The 22,495-nt window shown below is 48.4% G+C and overlaps 1 protein-coding gene across 2 annotated transcripts in view; it reads left to right on the forward strand.

The window, feature by feature from the left end:
• Positions 1 to 22,495, forward strand: part of PCSK6 (proprotein convertase subtilisin/kexin type 6) — a 160,062-nt gene that overhangs the window by 110,353 nt on the left and 27,214 nt on the right. For both annotated transcript variants that reach the window (XM_060179302.1, XM_060179303.1), the window contains exons 12-13: positions 5,653 to 5,841; positions 9,389 to 9,525. In XM_060179302.1, the coding sequence (XP_060035285.1) occupies positions 5,653 to 5,841; positions 9,389 to 9,525 (326 nt within the window). The remainder of the gene's footprint in view (positions 1 to 5,652; positions 5,842 to 9,388; positions 9,526 to 22,495) is intronic.

The raw sequence follows: 22,495 nt of genomic DNA on the forward strand, positions 1-22,495 counted from the left end.
AGGCTCTGAGGTCCCAGGTTCAATTCCCAGCACCACTGTAAGCCAGAGCTGAGCAGTGCTCTGGTCCAAATAATAAACAAGCACCCTGGCTTTATCAACAAAGGTGATCACAGTCTTTGAGAACGCCTGCTCCTCTTATAATCTGCCCTTCTCTGTGGAAGTGGGGAGCAAAGTGTCTCTCACCACTGACTTACTGAGTAGCAGAGACTCATTTATTTATTTATTTTAATTTTTAATTTTATTCATTTATTTTATTTATTTATTCCCTTTTGTTGCCCTTGTTGTTTTATTGTTGTAGTTATTATTATTGTTGTCGTTGTTGGATAGGACAGAGAGAAATGGAGAGAGGAGGGGAAGACAGAGAGGAGGAGAGAAAGATAGACACCTGCAGACCTGCTTCACCGCCTGTGAAGCGACTGCCCTGCAGGTGGGGAGCCAGGGTTCGAACCGGGATCCTTATGCTGGTCCTTGTGCTTTGCGCCACCTGCGCATAACCCGCTGCGCTACAGCCCGACTCCCAGAGACTCATATTTAATGGCTGAAAACTGCCCCTTCTTTGAGGTGATCTCTGTAAGGTGATAGAGACCCATCAGCCAGCAGGCCTGTTGCTGTCTGGAGCTCTGAAAGCTTCCTTCTTTCTGGGAAGCCTTGAACGGACATACTGCAAAGAAAGGCCCAGGCTCTCTAAGACCGAGGAGGCCTTTGCTTTCTTTTGCTCTGTTGGGTGGGGACCCCCAAGTCTGAGCCTAGCAGAGGGGACACGGGACCCCTGCCCCATAAGTCCTCTTGGGACCCGCATGCCCAGGGCCCCAGCTCTGGCCCCCACCCCCCAGGCAGGAGACTCCTGAATGCAGCCTTCTTCTCCCGCCAGAAATAGTTTTAAGACGCTCCAGTGGTGCCCGGGTGGCGAAGGGTTGTTTTTATTTTCATTTTATTTTGCCTTTTAAGCAAAAGCACACAGCGTCTAGACAGCACAGGGTGAGGGCGCCGGCAGGGCACACAGCCTGGCATTGTTCCCGGCTAGGGAAGGGAGAGGGGACCCTCAGGGTTGGGGGGGGTGGGACATGAGTCCTACTGGGGCTCCTAAAGAAAGGGCATCTTTGCACTGAACAGTTTTGGGCTCTTTCTGGAAGATTCCACCACCTATGATCCACTTGCTTAACTCAACTGCCTGCTCAACTGTTGAGTTCAGAAGGACTTGGAGGGGGAGAGAGAGAGAGAGAGAGAGAGAGGAAGGAGGGGCACCTTGTGACTCAGTTATTTGACTGGCCTGCATGTCTCCACGTTGGGCTGCAAAGGTTCTTGTATCTGAATTTGCAGCTAGGGAACTGTGAGTCATGAAAATCGACCGTATGTCTTGCTATCCTTTACTCTACCTCAGATTAGATCTTAGAGTTGGGAGGAATGTTTTAAACCAGCTCATTTCACCTGGAAGAAAAATGTGTGCTCCTGATTCAAGCATTGTGTGTTAAACACCTGATAGCTCAGTCAGTCATGGAACAGCATTGTCTAATGCACTAGACTGGTGTGCCTCTGTGTGTGTGTGTGTGTGTGTGTGTGTGTGTGTGTGTGTTTTTCTCACTCTCTCTTTAGTTAAAATTGTATTTCCAGCTTAAATGATGTGCTATGGTTTGCTAATCAAAAGTAATCTCATCTAAGGAAAGCCCTAAACGAGAAGTGATATGAATAAGAAAGTACCCACATCTGTCTAGCTCCTCTCCTAACGGCCCTCCTGCCAAGAGCGGGCTTTCCAGAACATCCATCTAAGAAGTGTCTCAGAAGCTTCTGGCTGCTCCCACACAGCCCGCTTTGTGCCTTCCAGCAGACAGAGGTGCTTCCCACAGTTTAAGGGTTAAGCCTGTGAGCCAGAAAGACAGTAGCTCACCTGGAGAGTGTGTTGCTTTGCCACGTGTGAGACCCAGGCTCAAGTCTGTTCCCCACTGCATTGAAGGAAGCTTCTGTGTTCTGTGCTGTGGTGTCTTTCACCATCTCTCTCTGTCTGCCTGTCTCTCCCTTTTTAAAAAATATTTTGTTTATTTTATTTTTGAGAGAGATACAGAGAAAGAGGGGAGGGGGAAACACCAGAGCACTGCTCAACTCTGGCTTATGTTGGTACAGGGGATTGAACCTAGAACTTTTGGATCTTCAGGCATGAGAGTCTGTTTGCATAACCATTATGCTATCTCCCCCCTGCCTGTCTCTCTGTCTTACAAGAAAAAAAAAAGTCAACCTGAGGGGCCAGGTGGTGGTGCATCTGGTTAAGTGCACACATTACAGTGTTCAAGGACCTGGGTTCAAGCCTCTGGTCCCTACCTGCAGGGGGAAAGCTTCACGAGTGGTGAAGCAGGACTGCAGGACTCTCTCTCTCTCTCTCTCTCTCTCTCTCTCTCCCTCCCTCCCTCCCTCTGTCTCTATTTCCCCGTCCCCCTCAATTTCTCTTATTCTCTATCCAATAATATATATATATATATATATATATATATATATATATATATATATATATATATATATATATATATATATATTTAAAAGTTAGCCTGGAGCTAGGAAGCCATGGTGAGAGGGAGAAGAAATATTTACAGTCCCTTGAATCATTTTTCATTTATTTGACTAGAGCACTGCTCAGCTCTGGCTCATGAAGGTCCCAGGAGTCGAGCCCCAGCATAAAAGTCCTGCTGAGCTAGCATCCTGGCTCTTGGGTGTCATCTTTTGAGGCAGCCTCTTCCTGCTCTATGAAGTCCTACATCTTTAACTTAAAACTAAGACTCCTTTGCTGGGGCTCCAGGTCCATTTCTAAGACAGTGAGTGCTCCCCCTCCCTCCCCGTTGGCAAATATTTGAGGTCCAGGGACTGTATCTTAAACACACAATTTCAGCTTCTGTTTCGCCTCCAGCTCACAGCCAGACCCAGGGAAGTGCTGGGAGCTTGATAGTACAAGGTTGTTCTTGGAATCTGCATTCTGGGGGTCTTCACACAGAGTCTTCCCCACCCCCCCCAACACATCCATGTTGCTCTCTTAGAGTAGGGGAATGGGAGCTCATTTATTCATTTATTTACTTTGACCAGAGCACTGCTCAACTCTGGCGTATGGTGGTGCTGGGGATTGAACCTGGGACCTCAGAGCCTCAGGCATGAATGACTTTTGCAGAACCATTTGTGCTATCTCCCCCACTTTACGTATTTCTTCCTTTTTTTTTTTTTTATCTCCCATGTTTTCACTGGGGCTCAGTGACTGCACTACGAATCCACTGCTCCTGTGGCCTTTTTAAAATTTTTTATGTTTTGGATAAGACAGAGAGGAATTGAGAGGGGAGAGAGAAAGACAGGGAGAGAGAAAGACACCTGTAGACCTGCTTTACTGCTTGTGAAACGACCCCTTGCAGGTTGGGAGCTGGAGGCTAGAACCAGAAAGAATCCTTGTGCAGGTCCTTACACTTCATACTAAATGCACTTAACCCCATGTGCCACACCCAGCACCCCTGTATTTCTTTATGCATGTGTGTATGTATTTCCGCTAGGCTTGTCGCTGGGGCTTGGTGCATGTAAAACAAATCCATCATACCTGGTGACCTTTTATAAGTTTTTCTAGAAGGTGAGAGACAGACAGAGATACAGAGGGGAAGGAAGGAAAGAAAGAGACACCTGAAACACTGCTTTACTGCTCATGATGAAGCTCCCCCCTCTCCCCTGTGAGGGGGTTCATGGGCTTGAACCTAGGTTCTTGTGACTGGTAACACATGTGCTCTACCGGCCCCATCGGCTATGCTTTACCTGGAACTCGCCTGAGGCTTGGAGGTCCCAGCACCTCCATAAGCCAGAGCTGACCTGGAACTCTCCAGAGCTTTCTGTGCCATGGCTTCTGCCCCTGTGAGGAGCCTGCTGACCACTACACAAAACAGGGAAGCTTGGGGGGAGAAGCAATGAAAGAAAGTGCCTCTCCATGGATTTACGATGAATGCAACACATGTTTTCAAATATTTACTGAGTCTCACGGGCATTACATCACTGTTTGTAATTCTTTGGATTGTCCCTTATGACCTGGGCCCAGGGAGCCAAGGGAGGTAATTCCTGAGACTTGGGATCTGGGTCTCAAGCCTCCACTCCAGGCAGGAGCTTCATAGCATGGCGGGAAAAACACGATGAATCCTGTGTCTGCCCCAATGTTTGTCAGGTTTGCACATTATGGAGGTGAATCTTGCTTGCCCAGAATAGGCAGGATGTGAGCTAGCTTTGTGTCTGCTTAGTCTGCGGAATGTACTGGAAAACTCTGGTGGAAGTGAACCTTGAATCAGGATGTCCTTTGTGGTAAAAACTGTCTTGAGTTTGGCAAGAGAACTGATTTCCACTCCTGTCCCATGCCAGGATTAGCTGGGGGATCCCAGTGCCCCTGCAGGACCATGGGGAGAGCGTGTGGGCTTCCGTCTGCCCTCTCTGATTCTGCTCCGGTCATTCCAGCCCGGACCACTGCTTGCTGCCCTTGTCCCTGGTCCCTCTCCCAGCCTCTAAAATGAAAGTAGAGGCCCACCCAGTGTCCCAGAGGAAACCCCACTGAGACAGAGCTCAACCCTCAGCCATGCCTCTCAGCTGCTGTGTGACCCTCAGTGCTGCCCTTGGCCTCTCTGGGTTAAAGTCTAAACTCTCCTCCATCCTGAGGCACCTGCCATCCTGTCTGCTTGGGGACATATTCTTCTTCTAGCGTTTGCCCTTCTTCCGTAGCCAGTCAACAGCGTCAGGTTGAAAGCTGTCAGGAGCTGCTTGTTGCTGGCTTTGAAAGTGACTGGGATCCATGTGGATTCAGTCGGCTAGGAAGGATCGTCAGTTTCCCCAATGAATGGGTACTCACGGGATGCACCACGAGAAGGTCGATCCAATGCATCCCGTGGACATATTAGCTGTCATTATCCAGCCTCATGGCCTCAGTTTCCAAGCCCATCTTTGAAACAGAGTTCTGACACTTCGCAGCCTTGCAGGCCTCCAGGCTTTTGAAGAAAAGGGCCACCCTCACTCCCTGAGGCCCAAGATGGGGCACAGGGTGTGTTTGCTGAGCCCACCCCAGTGGTAGGTCTTTAAACCTCAGCAAATCCCAGAATGTGAAATGTCCTTTTTTTAAAAAAAAAAAATTATTTTCACCAGAGCACTGCTCAGCTCTGGCTTATGGTGGTACTAGAGATTGAGTCTGGGATCTGGGAGCCTCAGTCATGAGTGTCTGATATTTTGTTTGTTTGTTTGTTTTTAATGTTTTGTGTCTTTTTTTTTCTTTGCTTCCATTCGCTGGGACTCAGTGCTGACACTACGAATCCATCGCTTCTGGTGGCCTTTTTATTTTTTCCTTTTCACTCAATAGGACAGAAATTGAGAGGGGAGAGGGAGATAGAGTGGGAGTAAAAGAGAGACACTTGCAGACGTGCTTTACCACTCGTGAAGCGCCCCTGCTGCAGGTGGGGAGTGGGGCCTTGAACCCGGGTCCTTCCTTATACGTATCCTTGCAGGTAATACTGTGTGCACCACCACCCGGCTCCTGTGAGAGTTTGTTTGCATAACCATTATACTATCTCCCCCACCTGTGAAATGACTTTGAGGCATATCATCGAGGAGGTCTGGGGCCTCATGGGGACCCTCATAAGACGTTGGCTTCCCCCCTCACCCCCCCAGGAGCATCCCGCTGGTACAGACCCTGCGTACCACAGTGCTGACCACGGCCTGCGCTGACCGCTCAGACCAGCGTGTGGGCTTCTTGGAGCACGTGGTGGCCCGCATCTCCATCTCGCACCCACGGCGCGGGGACCTGCAGATCCACCTCATCTCCCCCTCGGGAACCAAGTCTCAGCTGCTGGGGAAGAGGTAAGGAGGACAGGCAGGCCTGGGGGGGGGGGGGCACAGCGGTGGTGTGAGCGGGGGAGGCCCAAAGCCACAAAATGCTATCCAGGGTCAAGTCCTACCAGCAGCTTCCTGTCAGGGACACCAGACCGTAGATCCCACAAACCTCTTCTCCGCAGCCTGGGGAGGTCAGTGGTTTTCCAGGCATTTCAAGGGGAGACGGAGGGATTCCAGCTGCGACCCACTGGCTCTTAGCCATGCTCTGAGGGCCACCATCATCATGCTTCTCTGACAGTTTGAGAGAGCGTGTATTTGAGAAGATTCGTTTAATCTGTGAGGCCTTCTCTAACTTCACTACAAAGATTTAGACACCCACCCTCCTGCCCACATGCTGAGAGGCACCCTCTTTAGCCAAAGTCTCAGGTACAGCTTCGTGTCCCAGACTTGGGTTCACCCTTTATGGAAAATGAGACTCAAGGAAATGTGTATTGACATCTCATTTATTTATTTATTTATTTATTTATTTATTTATGATGGTTCTTTTAACTTTTAAAATTTTGTTTGTATTTATTCCCTTTGGTTACCCTTGTTGTTTTATTGTTGTAGTTATTGTTGTTGTTATTGATGTTGTCATTGTTGGATAAGACTGAGAGAAATGGAGAGAGGAGGGGAGGGAATAAAGGAAGAGAGAAAGATAGACACCTGCAGATCTGCTTCACCGCCTGTGAAGCGACTCCCCTGCAGGTGGGGAGCCAGGGGCTCGAACCGGAATCCTTATGCTGGTTCTTGCGCTTTGCGGCCACCTGCGCTTAACCTGCTGCACTACCACCCAACTCCCTTATGATGTTTTACTATACTTATTTACTGGATAGAGACAGCCAGAAATTGAGAGGGTAGGGGGAGATAGGAAGAGACACAGAGAAATACCTGCAGCACTGCTTCACCACTTGCAAAGCTTTCACCCTGCAGGTAGGGACTGGGGCTTGAACCTGGGTCCTTGCACACTGTAATATTTGTGCTCAACCAGGTGCACCGCCAGTTGGCCCCTTTGTTTATTTATTTATTTGTTTTTATTGCCACCAGGCTTATCTCTGGGGCTTGATGCTGCACAATGAATCCACTGCCCCAGCAACTATTATTTCTCTCTCTTTTTTTCTTTTTCTTTTCTCTCTTTTTTTTTCTTTCTTTCTTTTTCCTTTTTACTTGATAGGACTGAGAGAAACTGAGAGGGGCAGGAGAGATAGAGAAGGAGAGAGAAAGAGAGACGCACAGCCCTACTTCATGACTCATGAAGCTTCCCCCTTGCAGGTGGGGACTTGGGGGGTCTTGAACCTGAGTCCTTGTGCATAGTAATGTGTGTGCTCAGTTGGGTTTGCCACCGCCTGGCCCCTCATTGATATTTTTGTAAGGGTGGTTCAAGTGAAGGGATTTGGGTGTGTGTGGGGGGGGGGGGTTGGGTCTCCTTCAAGCTAAGAGACACAGAGAGAAAACAAAAAGGCTTCCAAGACAGATTAGTATTTCCAGCTTGCTTTGCAAAGCAGAACTGGCAGCTGTGCTCCCCCCACCCCCAGTCTTGAGAAGGCACCCCCAGAATACCCTGCAAATTGAGCTTCAGCCCTACTCCCACCTGGCCCACATGGCCTATGACACATGCGGTTGGGCTGCATTTGGACAGTGGGCTTGACACCGGGTAGAAGTGGCTCTTTCTCCTCACACCAACCCTCTGGCTGCTGAGCTGAAGGTGGAGAGGTGGACCTGCAGTGGTGAAACCCTCTGGAGAGAGTGTGGCTGTGCTGTGCCCCCCAGACACCCTGTCCAGCCTCCAGGCTCTCAAGATCAGTTCTCTCTACCACTGGCAGGAGACCTAGCCCAGGGTCTTTGCTCAGCATTAGTATTAGTCAGGAGTGGTCCCTGGTTTCAGAGGTCCTAAGGACTTAACCACCAAGCCCTGCCTCTGCCCATCAGAGACCAGGCTGGGCACCAGCAATGCCAGTGCCCAGACCTCTCTGATGCTCCCATCAGACCCTCTGCTGGTACTGTCACCGTCACAGTCACTGGGACTTTGGCACATTCCATTTGAAAGTCTAGATGTCTAGCCCTTCCTGGAAAAGTCAAGCTCTCTGGTACTGAGCCCACAATCCCTGTGCAGACACTAAGCTGGATGGGTAGGCCTGGTGCACCCCAAGTCCTTGGCCCAGCCTGGTATGAACCCCAGTCCTGGCTGGGCTCTGTGCCCCTCTCCATAATTCTCATGGATCTTGCTGGAATCCCCACTCATCCCAGGCTGGACACCAAGAAATACCAAGGGGGTGACCCTCGGTTGAGGGTCAGGAGAGGGATATGAGCACCTAGTGGTGAGGCTTGAGGGCTTGAGGGGCATGGTAGTTGGTAAGGTGTCAGTCACCCAGAAAGAATCATGTGGGCTTCAAAATCTAGAACCTTCTCTCTGTCAATCTCTCGTTTATTTTTTTTATTTTGATAGAATAGAGAGGAATTCAGAAGGGGGAGAGAGAAAAGGAGACACACACACACACACACACACACCTACACCTTAGCCCTGCTTCGCAGCTTGAGAAGCTTCCCCCCTGCAGATTGGGCCCAGGGAATTGAACCCATATCCTTGAGCATGGTGCCGTGTGTGTGCTCAACCAGGTGAACTATCACGCAGCCCCTGGAATCTTACCTGTCTCACCTCTGAAAACGTCCTTTGTTGTATTACTCAGGAGCTCTGTGTGGTGACAGATGAGCACACTTGGCCACTGTCCCTGCACAAGTGGCTGGCTGCCCTTCCTGGCCTGCCTCCATCTCTGAGCCTGACGTTCTAGAACCTTCCAGCACCCCAGCACACACACCCCCATTCTGCCCCACAAGCCCCCTGCTTCTCCCCCTTTCTTCTGACACATCCATCTTCTGCTCCCCAGCCAGTGATTTGAGCCTCCCAGAGGCTGCCGGGGTGCTGGTGTTCACCACTCCCCCCTGACTGGGCTGTGACCCCTGACCAGGTCGCGTGGCTATGACCTGAGCCTGGACTGTGGTGGGGGGGCTGGGGGAGGGTGTCTGTTTCCTGGGCAGATTGGGCAAATCTCTCAAGACTTGGGGTTTTGGGATCTGTTACTGTCTGCTTTGTTTCATACCTGCCTTAATCCTGTGACTTCTTGGGTTGCCTGTTTTGTTTTGTTTTATTTTATATTTTAATTATTTTGCTAAGAGTGAGTCTGGCTTGTTTTCTTACCTGGCAGGGGAAATGGCAATGTCATAGGTTGTTTTGATTTGAACAATGTGTTGCTTTGCCATGTGGAAGCCCAGTCCCCACAGCACTGGATGAAGCTTTGGTTCTCTCCCTCTCCCTCTCCCTCTCCCTCTCCCTCTCCCTCTCCCTCTCCCTCTCCCTCTCCCTCTCCCTCTCCCTCTCCCTCTCCCTCTCCCTCTCCCTCTCCCTCTTCTCTCTCTCTCTCTCTCTCATCAGTTGAGGGCCAGGCGCCTTGCCCCCCACCCCTGCCTCCAGGGTGCATTTCAGCAGGAGGGTCCTCCCCACACGACTCTGAGACCCAGACCCCATCTTCCCTGACAGGTTGCTAGATCTTTCCAATGAAGGCTTCACCAACTGGGAGTTCATGACGGTGCACTGCTGGGGCGAGAAGGCGGAAGGGGAGTGGACTCTGGAGATCCAGGATGTGCCATCCCAAGTCCGGAACCCAGACAAGCAAGGTTGGTGGCTCTGGGGATGTGTCCCCCACAAGCATTCTGTTCCCAGCCCCGAGCTCACCGTCCATTTCTCTCTGGCCGTGGGTGCTTTGTCGTTGTCTTTTCATGGAGGTCAAGGTGACGTCAGATACACAAGTCACCAATTGCATCTCTTTGCAATGGATGACTCAGGGGCTGGAAAAATAGCTCAGTGGGATAGTGCACCTGACTTTTCCATGTTTGGGACCCAGGTTCGAGCCTGACCTTACTCCTTTCACCACCACCACTGCACTGGAGGAAACTCTGGTCCTATGGGGTCTTCCTCTGGCTCTTTCTTTTTTTTTTTTAATTTATTTTTTAGTTAAGAAAGGAGACATTAACAAAACCATAGGATAGGAGGGATACAACTCCACACAATTCCCGCCGCCCAATCTCCATCCTCTGGCTCTTTCTATTTGAAAGTCAGTCCAACAAGAGAGTCTGATTCAGTGGTGTTTAGTGCACTCAACACAGTTCTGTAATTCCAGAACTTTCTTTTTATATTTATTTATTTATTTATTTATTCCCTATTGTTGCCCTTGTTGGTCTATTGTTGTAGTTGTTATTGATGTCGTTGTCGTCATTGTTGGATAGGACAGAGAGAAATGGAGAGGAGGACAGGAAGACAGAGAGGGGGAGAGAAAGACAGACACCTGCAGACCTGCTTCACCGCCTGTGAAGCGACTCCCCTGCAGGTGGGGAGCCGGGGGCTCGAACCAGGAACCTTACGCTGGTCCTTGCACTTTGCACCTTGTGTGCTTAACCCGCTGCGCTACTGCCCGACTCCCTTTCTTTTTTTTTTTTTAAAGATTTTATTTAATTATTAATGAGAAATATAGGAGGAGAGAGAAAGAACCAGATATTACTCTAGTACATGTGCTGCCGGGGATTGAACTCAGGACCTCATACTTGAGAATCCAGTGCCTTATCCATTGCACCACCTCCTGGACCACCAGAACTTTCTTTTTTAAAAACTTTTTTTGTCAGGAAATTGTGAGGATGTGGTAGAGCCTGGCAGGGTTTGACCTGAGGAGTGCATCTATCCTGTCAGTCTCTCCCTCTACCAAGAGGTTGAGCAAGGAGGGACAGGAGTAACCCCAAAGGTTTGCCACGTCTTATCAGACTCCCTGCCTCACAAAACACCCTGCATTCCTGATACTATGGCCATTAGATAAAAAGAAAAGGGAGATGTTGGGAAATTGTGAGGATTTGGTTGAACTTGGCAGGGCTTGACTTGAGGGGATATCCATCCTCTCGTCTTATCAGACTTACTATCTACATAATCATTGTTTTGCCCAAAAGAGCCCCACCCATTCCATTCCTTTGATCTATCTTCTTTCTACCCTCAAGACCCTCCCTGCCTGCAGAGTATTATTAATTCTACCAGTTAAAACCCTCACAACAGTTGCTAAAGAAGTTTCCAGCCCCTTTTGTCTTTCTCCACCCCTTTCCTAACCATTTCTATTTCCGACTTGACACTTCCAGGTCTGCCCCACCAGGCTCTACCACATCCTCACAATTTCCTGAAATTTTTTTTAATATTTAGTTACTCTTTATGTACTAATTCAGGCTGAAGGAGAAGAAGGAAATAGAGAGGGAAAGAGACACCTGTAGACCTGAGCTCCAGTGCTCATGAAGCTTCTATCCTGCAGGTGGGGACTGAGGGCTTGAACCTGGGTCCTTGCGCATCATAATGTGTACACTCAACCAGGTGCATCACCACCTGGCCTCTAATTCCAGAACTTTCATCACACCAAAGGTCACTAAATTCCCCAGCCCCTCACAGCTCCTCCCAGCCCCCGGCAAGGCCACATCTGTTCTGCCTCCAAGGCTTTACCTGTGCGGTGTTTTTCACATCAATGAAAGCATGCACATGCCCCCTTCTCTCCCTGCTTTTCCCTGCTTCATCCACCTAGTTACCTGTGTCCAGATTCCATTCCTTCCATTCCTTTCCATGACTCATTGCTTCTCATTGTACTTGTGTCCTCCTGTGGTTTAGCCACCCACAAAGGCTTCTCAGTTCCTCTGGGGACCCCTGCTATGTTCATAGCAAAACAGGGCCTGTGTTCTGTACAGTGAAGGCAGGAGTTACATTTAATTCCCCGAGATCGGCAGCACTGATGACAGTGAAAGTGAGTGTGAGAGAGAAGGGGAGGCTTCAACACAGAGAGTTAGGAGCTGCAGATACTCAGCCTATGAGGACACTGACCTGTTCTGTATGATGAAAGTGAGTACACTTCCTAGGGGCCAGGTGGTGGTGCCTATATTACAGTGTGCAAGGACCCGGTTCAAGCCCCTGGTTCCCACCTGCAGGGAGGAAGCTTCACGAGTGGTGGAGCAGTGTTGCAGGTGTGTCTCTTGTCTCTGTCTCTGTCTCCTCCTCCCCTCTCAATTTCTCTCTGTCTCTAACCACTGATAATTCACATAAAGTAAAATAAAATGTGAGTACACTTTCCGTGAAGAAAGGGGATCCAGAGATGATGACCCCAGTTGAGAAAGCCAGGTTGGGGCTCCCCACTCTGCATGCCAACTTCTTAGTCCACATTGCCACCATGCCCAGCGACACAAGACAGAGCTTGAACGCCTACACTGCCAGCTCCACCTCCCTGCCCAGGTACGTTCTGGCTCAGCCCCTTTGGGGCACAGGGTTGGAGGGGGAACCCCATCTCTCTCTCTCTCTCTCTCTCTCTCTCTCTCTCTCTCTCTGCCTCTGTGGTTTCTGTCTGTGTCAGATGCCAGCCTCCTCCAGAACCCCCCAGCCCACCTGCCACCCTCAGTGCCCAGGAGGGGCCTTGCGTGGAAATGGCGACCACAATGAAACGTGCGACCCCTGTCTCCTCCCTCTGATTGTCGCCATGAATCTCTGTTCATGGCCCCAGTGGGTTTTAGCTTCATGTACTTGGTATTCACACAGTAATCAACTGTCAGCGACAATTGGTGGCCTTTAAAAATATAATCAAGTGTCATTCTCCTAGACTCAGAGAACTCATATTTCCTCTCTGATGAAGGTTTCTTTTTCCTCCCTCTCTCTTTTTTTCTCATCTTTCCTGGTTTTCCAGAAGAGTTGGTGACGCTCATGTGTCAGGCTCTTCCAGGTTTCAGTAGCATTTCTGGATTCCCATCTATCTAGGGAGGAAGTAAAGTTTATCAAAGGAATGAGTGTTGCTATATTCTGGATCCTGTACTGGGTTAGTTATTGTGTCTCTTTGTGAAAAGTCAACATAGATTCAAGAAATCCTAAATGGAGTCATAAAGAAAGGAGTTGAGGTTTTTTATTACTAATATTTACAGGTGAGAGATTACTGGAGTCTAGGACTTGCTTTAAAGTATTTGTGGTGGGGGGGAGCAGTAGCACAGCTGGTTAAGTGCTCATAGTGCGAAGCACGGGCCAGTGTAAGGATCCCGGTTCAAGTCCCCGGCTCCCCACCTGCAGGGCATCACTTCACATAGGGTTATTTGTATTCTTGTTGTTTAGTTTGGCAAGCTCTTTATATTATTTGGTTATTAACCTCTTATCTGATGCATGGCATGTAAAAATCTTTTCCCATTCTGTGAGGGGTCTCTTGGTTTGGGTAGTGGTTTCTTTTGCTGTGCAGAAGCTTTTTAATTTGATGTAGTCCCATAGGTTTATGCTTGCCTTAGTTTTCTTTGTAATTGGCTTCGTTTCATTGAAGATGTCTTTAAAATGTATGTGAAAAAGAGTTCTGCCAATATTTTCCTCTGAGTATCTGATAGTTTCCGGTCTAACATTCAAGTCCTTGATCCACTTGGAATTTACTTTTGTATTTGGTGAAATCTACCATTTTAATACAATCCTAAACACTAGTCCCATGAAGTAAAGGATCTGCAGTAGACTGTCTCTCTCTTCACCTCTATGGTCTCTGTCCACGCCAGCTTCCTTCAGAACCCCATGCCCACTTGGGCACCTGCCACCCTCCACCCTAGGTGATTCTAAAGCTTCTCTGGAAGACAGAATGGTTAGAACCTGTGAAGGTTCTGAGGGGGACTATAGTAGGCTTTCTCTCATCTGTGACCAGACATTGCTTATAAATTTCACTCACACTAGTGCCTCTTCCTGCCTTCTCTCAACCTGCCTGTGTAGAGCTTCTGACCACAGCCTTTGAGAATAAACCTGTGGACCCTTTGGGAAAATTCCAGCCCAGAGGCAGGTTAGTGCCTTTAAAAATAGTTAAACGAGGGAGTCGGGCGGTAGCGCGGTGGGTTAAGCACATGTAGCACAAAGCGCAAGGACCGACTTGAGGATCGCTGTTCAAGCCCCTGGCTCCCGCCTGCAGGGGTGTTGCTTCACAGGCGGTGAAGCAGGTCTGCAGGTGTCTGTCTTTCTCTCCTCCTCTCTGTCTTCCCCTCCTCTCTCCATTTCTCTCTGTCCTATCTAACAACAACATCAATAACAACAATAATAACTACAACAACAGTGAAAAACAAGGGCAACAATAGGGAAAAATAAATTTTAAAAAAATAGTTAAACGGGGTAGGGGAGGGGGGGAATAGTATAATGGTTCTGCAAAAAGACTGTCATTCCTGACCCTGAGAGGTCTCATGTTCAACCCCCAGCCCCATAAAAAGTCAGAGTTGAGCTGTGCTTGGGTTAGAAAGGTGTGTGTGGGGGCCAGGTGGTGGCGCACCTGGTTGAGCGCACATATTACAGTGCAAAAGGACCCAGGTTCGAGCCCCTGGTCCCCACCTGCAGGGGGAAAGCTTCATGAGTGGTGAAGCAGGGCTGCAGGTGTTTCTCTGTCTCTCTCCCTCTCTATCTTACCCTCCCCTCTCAATTTCTGGCTGTCTTTATTCAATAAATAAATAAAGCTAATATAAAAAAAAATTTTTTTATAAAAAAAAAAAAAGAAAGGTGTGTGTGTGTGTGTGTGTGTGTGAGAGAGAGAGAGAGAGAGAGAGAGAGAGAGAGAGAGAACCACAGAATTTAGAGACAGGAGAATCTAGGGGAGCTAGGCTGAGAAGGCAACTAAAATAGAGCTCTACTTTTTTTTTAACCAGAGCACTGCACAACTCTGGCTACTATTAATGGTGTGGGGGATCAAACCTGGGCCTCTTGCATGCAAATCCTGGGAGCTACCCAAATACTTTACAAATGGCAAGCTCTTTCAGCTTCTGAACTCTACCACCCCATCCCTATTCTCTCTCCTTCCTAAACACCATTTTTCTTCCAAACAAAAAGAAAGGGAGGGAGGGAGGGAGGGAGTTGGTGGCATGCCTGACAGACTGCACGCATTATCATGTGCAAGGACCTGGGTTCAATCCCCTGTCCCCACCTATAGTGGGAAAGCTTCGCAAGTAGTGAAACAAGTCTGCAGGTATCTCTTTCTCTTTGCTTATCTCCCCCTTCCCTCTCAATTTCTTTCTGTCCTATAAAAATAAAATGAATTTCAAATTTCAAATAGGGTGGATACCATAAAGGTTATGCAGAACTTCATGTCTGAGGCTACGAAGTCCCAGGTTCAATCCTCAGTACCACCATAATCCAGAGCTGATCAGTGCTCTAGTAAAATAGTAATAATAATAATAATAAAATAAAAATGGGTGGTGGTGGTGGGGAGGAATTTTCTCATCCACAGCAGGGTTGGAGGTTCGGAGGAGATAAACCAGGACTGGCACAGGCTTTTGCCACCCCCCGCCCCCAGTTGCCTACCCCTTTTCTGGGGTTGGAGCCATTTAAGAAGTTCCCACACAGCTAGCTCTGCTTTCTTTGGAGCCGGGCCCGGTACACCTGACTCCACCTGCTGGCTTATGTGGATTCCCTCCCCGCTCTGGTGTCTGCTTCCTGCAAAGCTGCAGGCTGAAGCCAGGGCAAGATGAGAGAAGTTTAGGCAGAACCAGGAAGCGCTGAGTAAGCAGGAGTGGGCTAGCTGACTTTGGCAGATAAGACCTGCATGGATGATTGTGGGGACTCACTCATGCACAATCTCACTGCTCCCATGCTAGAGACAAAGAGAAGAGGAGAGGCACGACAGCACTGTACCGTGTATCCATGGAGCTTCCCCTAGTGCCAAGATGCTCGCATGTGGGGTGGGTGCTCAAAGTTAAGCCTGCAAGCATGGTCACCTGTGTGTCCTTCCCAGTGAGCTAGCTCCTTGCCCCTGCCCCTTCTTTTTTGTTTAATTTTTAATGTTTTTATTTATTATTGGATAGAGACAGGAATTGAGAGGGGAGGAGGAGACAGAGAGGGAGAGATACACCTACAGCCCTACTCCGCCACTCGTGAAGCTTTTCCCGTGCAGGTGGGGACCAGGGGTTTGAACCTGCAACCTTGCACACTTTAATATGTGTGCTTAACCGGGTGCACCACCGCCTGGCCACACCCCTGCTCTTTCTCTCTGCTTCCAGGAGAGGTGTGAGATTTTGAGTTTCACATCTCCCCAAATAAGCATGTCTTAGTGCATCTAGCTGGCCAGAACAGGCAGGGAGCAATAGCCAGAAGTACATGGAAGGCTTGCCCAGGGGCAGACAGGAGGTGAAGACAGAGGCATCCCAGGTGCCCACTGGGACGCCACCACTCACCAGGCATCCTCCCCTCCCTGCCCTCCCTGTCCCTCTTCCTCTGGTCCTGTGATGACACTTCCCAGCAAAGCCTCAGACTATCTCAGACTAGGGAACTCGGACTCAAGCACACTCCATGGGGTTGGTCACGCAGAAGCCTCAGAAGTCTCTGAAATCAAAGATGTCATCTTCAGAATAGTCAGGCATGGACAGGGCTGGAGCTGTCTTTCTGTCTCCAGGGCCTAGCTTTTGCCAGCTCACCTTTTTCCATAAGGACACAGCAAATGAGTGAGTACATCTTGCTGAAGGCCAAGAGTTTGAGTCATTTTCTTCAGCTCTCCTTTTGGCTGCACAGACTCTGTATCATGCTTGTTAATCAGGACAAAAGAAGGAAGAAACGCATCTCTTAGGCCAGAGAGATAGTTCACCAGGTAGGGCTCCTGCACTGCCATGCCAAGCACCCCATGGGAGATGCTATGGCACCAGAAGAAGTTTCTTTCTGTCTCTCTATCTCTAGAGAAAAGTGTGAGTTGGAGAAGGGATATTGTATATGCATAAGAGTTGCACTTCACCAAAAGAAAAAAAGGAAAAAAAAAAAAAAAAAAGGAAGAAAAATAAGCAAGGAAAGGAAGGAGGGAGGCCTTGGGAGACAGCATAATGGCTCTGCAAAAGAATTTCATGCCTGAGGCTCTGAGGTCCCAGGCTCTACCCCCATCAACATCAGCGCCCCCCCCTCTCTCTTTTTGTCTCTCTCTCTCTCTCTCTCTGATTTGAAAATAAAATATTGCTTCTGCTGCTGCAGTCTGTTTGACCAGAGCTCTGCTCAGCTCTGACTGTGACTCTCCCTTTCTCTTCCTCTCCCTGTCCTTCTCTCTTCCTTTCTTTCTCTTTCGGTCTTTCTCACTCATTCTGTCTGTGTGTATACAGAATAACCAAAGAAAAAAATAAATAGCAAGGAGCTGCTCAGTGATGTCATACATGTACAGTGCCTTCAGTTCACTCCCAGATGCCTCATAAAAAAAAAAAAAAGAAAAGAAAAAATTGGGAGTCGGGTGGTAGCGCGCAGCAGGTTAAGTGCATGTGGTGCAAAGCACAAGGACCGGCTCAAGGATCTCGGTTCGAGCCCCTGGCTCCCCACCTGCAGGAGAGTCACTTCACAGGCAGTGAAGCAGGTCTGCAGGTGTCTGTCTTTCTCTCCCCTCCTCTGTCTTCCCCTCCTCTCTCCATTTCTCTCTGTCCTATCTAACAACAATGACATCAATAACAATGAAAAACAACAAGGGCAACAAAAGGGAAAGTAAATATAAAAAAATTTTTAAAAAGAAAATATTATTTTTTAAAAAGAAATAGGAAACAAGGGACAAAGCTCCCTCTCTCCTGTTCTTTCTCCCTTTTTCATCTATGGAGCTCCCTTGGTGCTGAAAGAGAGACCCCCACAGCCCTGAGAGAGTAGAGACTCCCACAGCCTTGCTACACCATCCATGGGGGGGGGGCTCCCTTGGTGCTTTCCATGGTCCTGAGAGAGGAGAGACCACACACACATACACACGCGCGCACACACACACACACACACCACACAGCCTGCTCCACCATCCATGAAGCTCCCTTGTTGCTGTCCATGGTGCTGAGAAAGAAGAGACTCCCCACAGCCCTGCTCCACCATCCATGAAGCTCCCTTGGTGCTGTCCATGGTTCTGAGAGAGGAGAGACCCCCCCATAGCCCTGCTCCACCATCCATGGGGCTCCCTTGGTGCTGTCCATGGTTCTGAGAGAGGAGAGACTCCCCCACAGCCCTGCTCCACAATCCACGGGCCTCTCATGGTGCTGTCCATGGTGCTGCCTCATGATGCCAGAGATCAACTCAGGACCTCATGCCTGGCAAGGCATGCACATTTTAGCACTAACACACATACATGCCCAGTCCATTTATTTTTCAACATTTGACTTTATTATTTATTTTCAGAAATCTGGAATTCTGACATTTCCAATGTCTTGTCTTCCTGACATTTCACAGAGTTCAAACCCTGTTTCGTACATGACTCTGTATTTCTTTTTGCCATTGGCATTTCAAGTCATTTTTGATGCCTTAGATGTAGCCTCATGTATGCAGCATTTTCTATTTTTTATAATGCAGTGCTGTGGAGAGCTATCATCATTTATTTAAGTATCTATTGTTAGACACGTACATGTTTTCTGGGTATTTTTTTTTTCTTTTCTTGCTATGATAAATAGGCAGCTCTATGCAGAAAGTTTTCTCCTAGATTTAAAATGACATCCTCAGAATTCTTTCCCAGGAGCAGCATTACTGGGATAAATAAAAGGTGGGAACCATAAGCAGAGCTACCTTTGATGCATATTACCCATCTGCTTTCAAAATAGCTGCACAATTTCGCAATTTACAACCTCACTAGGCACAGGTGGGCAAACTCGCTCACCAGTTCTCCAGGAGACGAATGTTCTTTCCTGCATTTGCATTGGGATAATTACTCATGAGTGTGGACACTTTTCCAAGCATGGGTGTCCAAAGCAAGTCCTTCCTTTCGACAACTGTCCTTCCTCTTGTTGCCCTGAGTGGTCTGTCTTAGTACGTGTATTTTCCATCCAGAGACAACTTCACGTAAAACGAAGCCAGAATGACCCTTCACGTGTCATTCCTTAAACTCGTCTTTTTTTCTGGCCTGCTATTTAACTCTGTCTTTGAAATTATCCTAAATTTCTCCTCCAGAATTCTGACAATTTGTTATCTTAATTGTACCTCTTTTTTATTATAAAATGCTATTTCACAATATTATCTCTCAGGGGATACAGTTTCACATCTCCCCCCAAAAGCGTGTCTTAGCCACCCAAGTGCCATCTTCCTTCCCTGCAGGGGGCTGCATCCCCCTTCTAGCCCCTTATTCCCACCCCTTTTGCAACCCCAGGTTTGTGTATCTAGATACTTCCCCCATCTCTCTCTCTCTCCTAGATAGAAACAGAGAGGCAGAGAGAGAGAGAGAGAGAGAACACCAAAGCTTCCTTCATTGCAGTGAGGGTTGAGTCACACAAATGGCAAAGCAGTGCACTAAGCTGTATCGCTGGTCCTTGGATAACTCTCTCTCTCTCTCTCTCTCTCTCTCTCTCACTGGAAGGAGAAGTTGAGAGGGGAGGGGAAGATAGAGAGGGAGAGAGAAAGACACCTTCAGACATGCTTCACTGCTCATGAAGCTTCCCCCTGTAGGTGGGGAGCGTGGGCTCAAACCCTGGTCCCTGTGCATGGTAATGTGTGTGTTCAACCAGGTGCAGCACTACCCAGCCCTTGCTACTGATAGATTTAAAACTGGCACATCCATGAGAAGGCAGAGATAGTCTTTTGCCTAAAAGAAGAAAAAGGAAAAAAAAAAGTCTCGTGCTAGGTGATGGTGAAGCAGGTCTGCAGGTGTCTCTCTTCCCCCTCCGTATCCGTTTTCCCTTCCTTTCTTGATTCCTCTGTCTCTATCCAATTTAAGAAAAGTGTCCAAGGTCACAGCAGACTACTCACACACATGTGCTGTTGTACACAGAATGTCTTGTGTGCTGGACAGCACTGCTCCTCTCTCTGTACCACCACTGCCACACACACACACACACCAGGGCTGTCTTCTCCACTCACCCTTGGCCTGAACTGATGGTCAAGCTTGGCCAAGGAGAAACTCCAAAGGGAAGGTGGTAAGAAGGAGAGGGAGGGAGATTTACTGGGGGTTGACTTGCTCCTCCAGCACCGCCACTGCCTTGCAGGGTCACGGCTCATGCCAGCCCTCCCCTTGGCTCAGTGCTGGGTAAACAGTCTGCCTGGTAGAGTCTCCTCAGTTTATCCATGTCTGATCACACTGTCTGCCTCTGGCTCAGCCCAGCCAGTGTGAAAACATAGGAGAATATTATCAGACATGCAAGAAACAGAAGTTAGAAAGGGATGGGGAGTGGGAAGATAGGAAAAAGTTTCACCAAGAAAGCAATGCCCAGACGGAAGCTGGTGAGCTTGCATAAACATGGGACAAATGAAAACATAAAAAGGGAGGGGAGCTCAGTGATGGAGCAGTGCAGGGTGGTCAAAATAGGGGCCATATGTGGCCATAAAGTGCACAATTTACCATATGCAAGAATCTGGGTTCAAGTCGCTGGCCCTCATTTGCAGAAGGGAAGTTTCACAAGCATCCAGTGGAACAGTGCTGCAGGTGTCTCTCTTTCTCTCTCCCTCATTCCCTCTCTCTCTAACCCCTTTCAAACTATATTCTGTCTCCATAATGGAAAAAATGGAGCTAAGGTGGCCACTCAGGGGTAACATGGTATATGCCCCAAGGCCCTGGCACCACATCAAGGGCCTTAAAGCAACCCAGGAGGTGGTGCAGTGACTAGTCTTGCACTGAAAGGTATGAGGTTCTGAGCTTGATCCCTGGCATCACATGTGCTAGAGTGATGCTCTAGTGTTTGTTCTCTCTATCTCTGTCTCCCCCCCCCCATATAAATACATCTTTTAAAAAAATATTCTTAGGACTTGAGAGTAAGCATAATGGTTCTGCAAAAGACTTTCATGCCTGAGGCTCTGAAATCCCAGGTTCAATCCCCAGCACCACCAAAAGCCAGAGCTGAGCATTGCTCTGGTCCTTCTCTGTGTCTTTCTCTCTGTATCTGTCTCTCATTAAAATAAAATTTTACAAAAAAGATTCTTAAGTGTTCTGAGAGGTGGTGCAGTGGATAGTCTTAGACTCTTAAGCATAAATTCCCAAGTTCTATCCCCAGCAACACATGTACCAGAGTAATGCTCTGGTGTTCTCTCTCTGTCTCTCTCTGTCTCTCTCTCTCTGTCTCTCTCACCTCTCCCATTAAAAAAATAAAATCCTTAAACATACACAATGCAAAGCACAAAGGCCAGCTTAATGATCCTGGTTTGAGGCCCCGGCTCCTCACCTGCAGGAGAGTCGCTTCACAAGCGGTGAAGCAGATCTGCAGGTGTCTATCTTTCTCTCCTCCTCTCTGTCTTCCCCTCCTCTCTCCAGTTCTCTCTGTCCTATCCATCAATAACAACAACAATAATAACCACAACAATATTAAACAACAAGGGCAATAAAAGGGAAAATAAATTTTAAAATAATTTAAAAAAACATATACAGCTCACATTAAATAGTCTTAAAAAATGGGGAGCTGGGCAGTGGCATGGCGGGTTAAGTGCACATGGCAGAAACCACAAGAACCAGCATAAGGATCCCGGTTTAAGCCTCCAGCTCCCCACCTGCTTAGAAATAGGAGGCAAGGGAGTTGGGCATTAGCGCATCAGGTTAAGCGCAGGTTGTGCAAAGCACAAGGACTGGCATAAGGATCCCAGTTCGAGCCCCCAGCTCCCCACCTGCAGGGGAGTCGCTTCACAAGCAGTGAAGCAGGTCTGCAGGTGTCTGTCTTTCTCTCCCCCTCTCTGTCTTCCCCTCCTCTCTCCATTTATCTCTGTCCTATCCAACAACAACAAAAACAATAATATCTACAACAACAAAAAAAAACAACAAGGGCAACAAAATGAAATAAATAAATAAATATTTAAAAAAAAAAAAAGAAATAGGAGGCAAATATGAGAAACTGGTGGAGAGGTTAGAAGACTCGAGGAGGCTGGTCTCCTAGAAAGCGAAATAGGGACCTGCAGGGGGAGACCCTCGTTGGTCCTGTGGAAATGGTGTCAGGAGAATATGGGGTGGGGGATGTGTGTGCAGGGAATGTGGTTAGGTGGTCAGAGTTTAGAGAAGCTCATGCTCTAGATCAGAAGTTACTCCACAGGGTCCACAGTCAAGACAGTGGGACACGGCATCTGAGTGTTTTACCTAGCGATGTGGTGGGAATGTTAGAACAGTCCGCTCTGCTCCGGGATATAGATTCTGAGAGGTGTAAAGGTCACAGAGGGAGGGACGTCTGTCTCTGCTGTAACAGGCAGTAGGATGACGTGGGAGAGACACCTACAGCACTGCTTTACCGCTCCTGAAGCTTGTTTGCCCCCTGCAGGTGGAGTGTGGGGCTTGAACCTGGGTCCTTGCACATTGTAATGTGTGCTCAACAGGGTCAAAATACTATCTCTGCTTTCTCCAGCCCACTCTTTCTGCTAAGAGTTCAGTCAAGCATCCCATCCTGTTTGCAGGAAAGGCTAAATCCATGCTTTGTAGTTAGCAGCTTGTCTCAGGGCCAGAGCAAACCCAGGGATCCCAAAGGATTTGCCTCAGAGTCCTTAAGCCAACAGTGCTTTTGCCCTGCTCCCGTGGGCTCTGTCTGGCATTCCCAGGAGAGCAGAGCTTCATCACAGCCTGTCCTGCCCCCTGGCAGATTCTGCCGGAGCCTCTTCTTGCCTTCTTTCAGTAATCAGCATAATCCTGTTTCTCCATTCCCGAATGCAGAAGTGGCAGAGACAGAAGAGAGAGAGAGGGCTCATAGAGTTGTTGGTTGGGTG

Source organism: Erinaceus europaeus, chromosome 20 (genome assembly GCF_950295315.1).
Source record: "Erinaceus europaeus chromosome 20, mEriEur2.1, whole genome shotgun sequence".
Classification (NCBI taxonomy): domain Eukaryota; kingdom Metazoa; phylum Chordata; class Mammalia; order Eulipotyphla; family Erinaceidae; genus Erinaceus; species Erinaceus europaeus.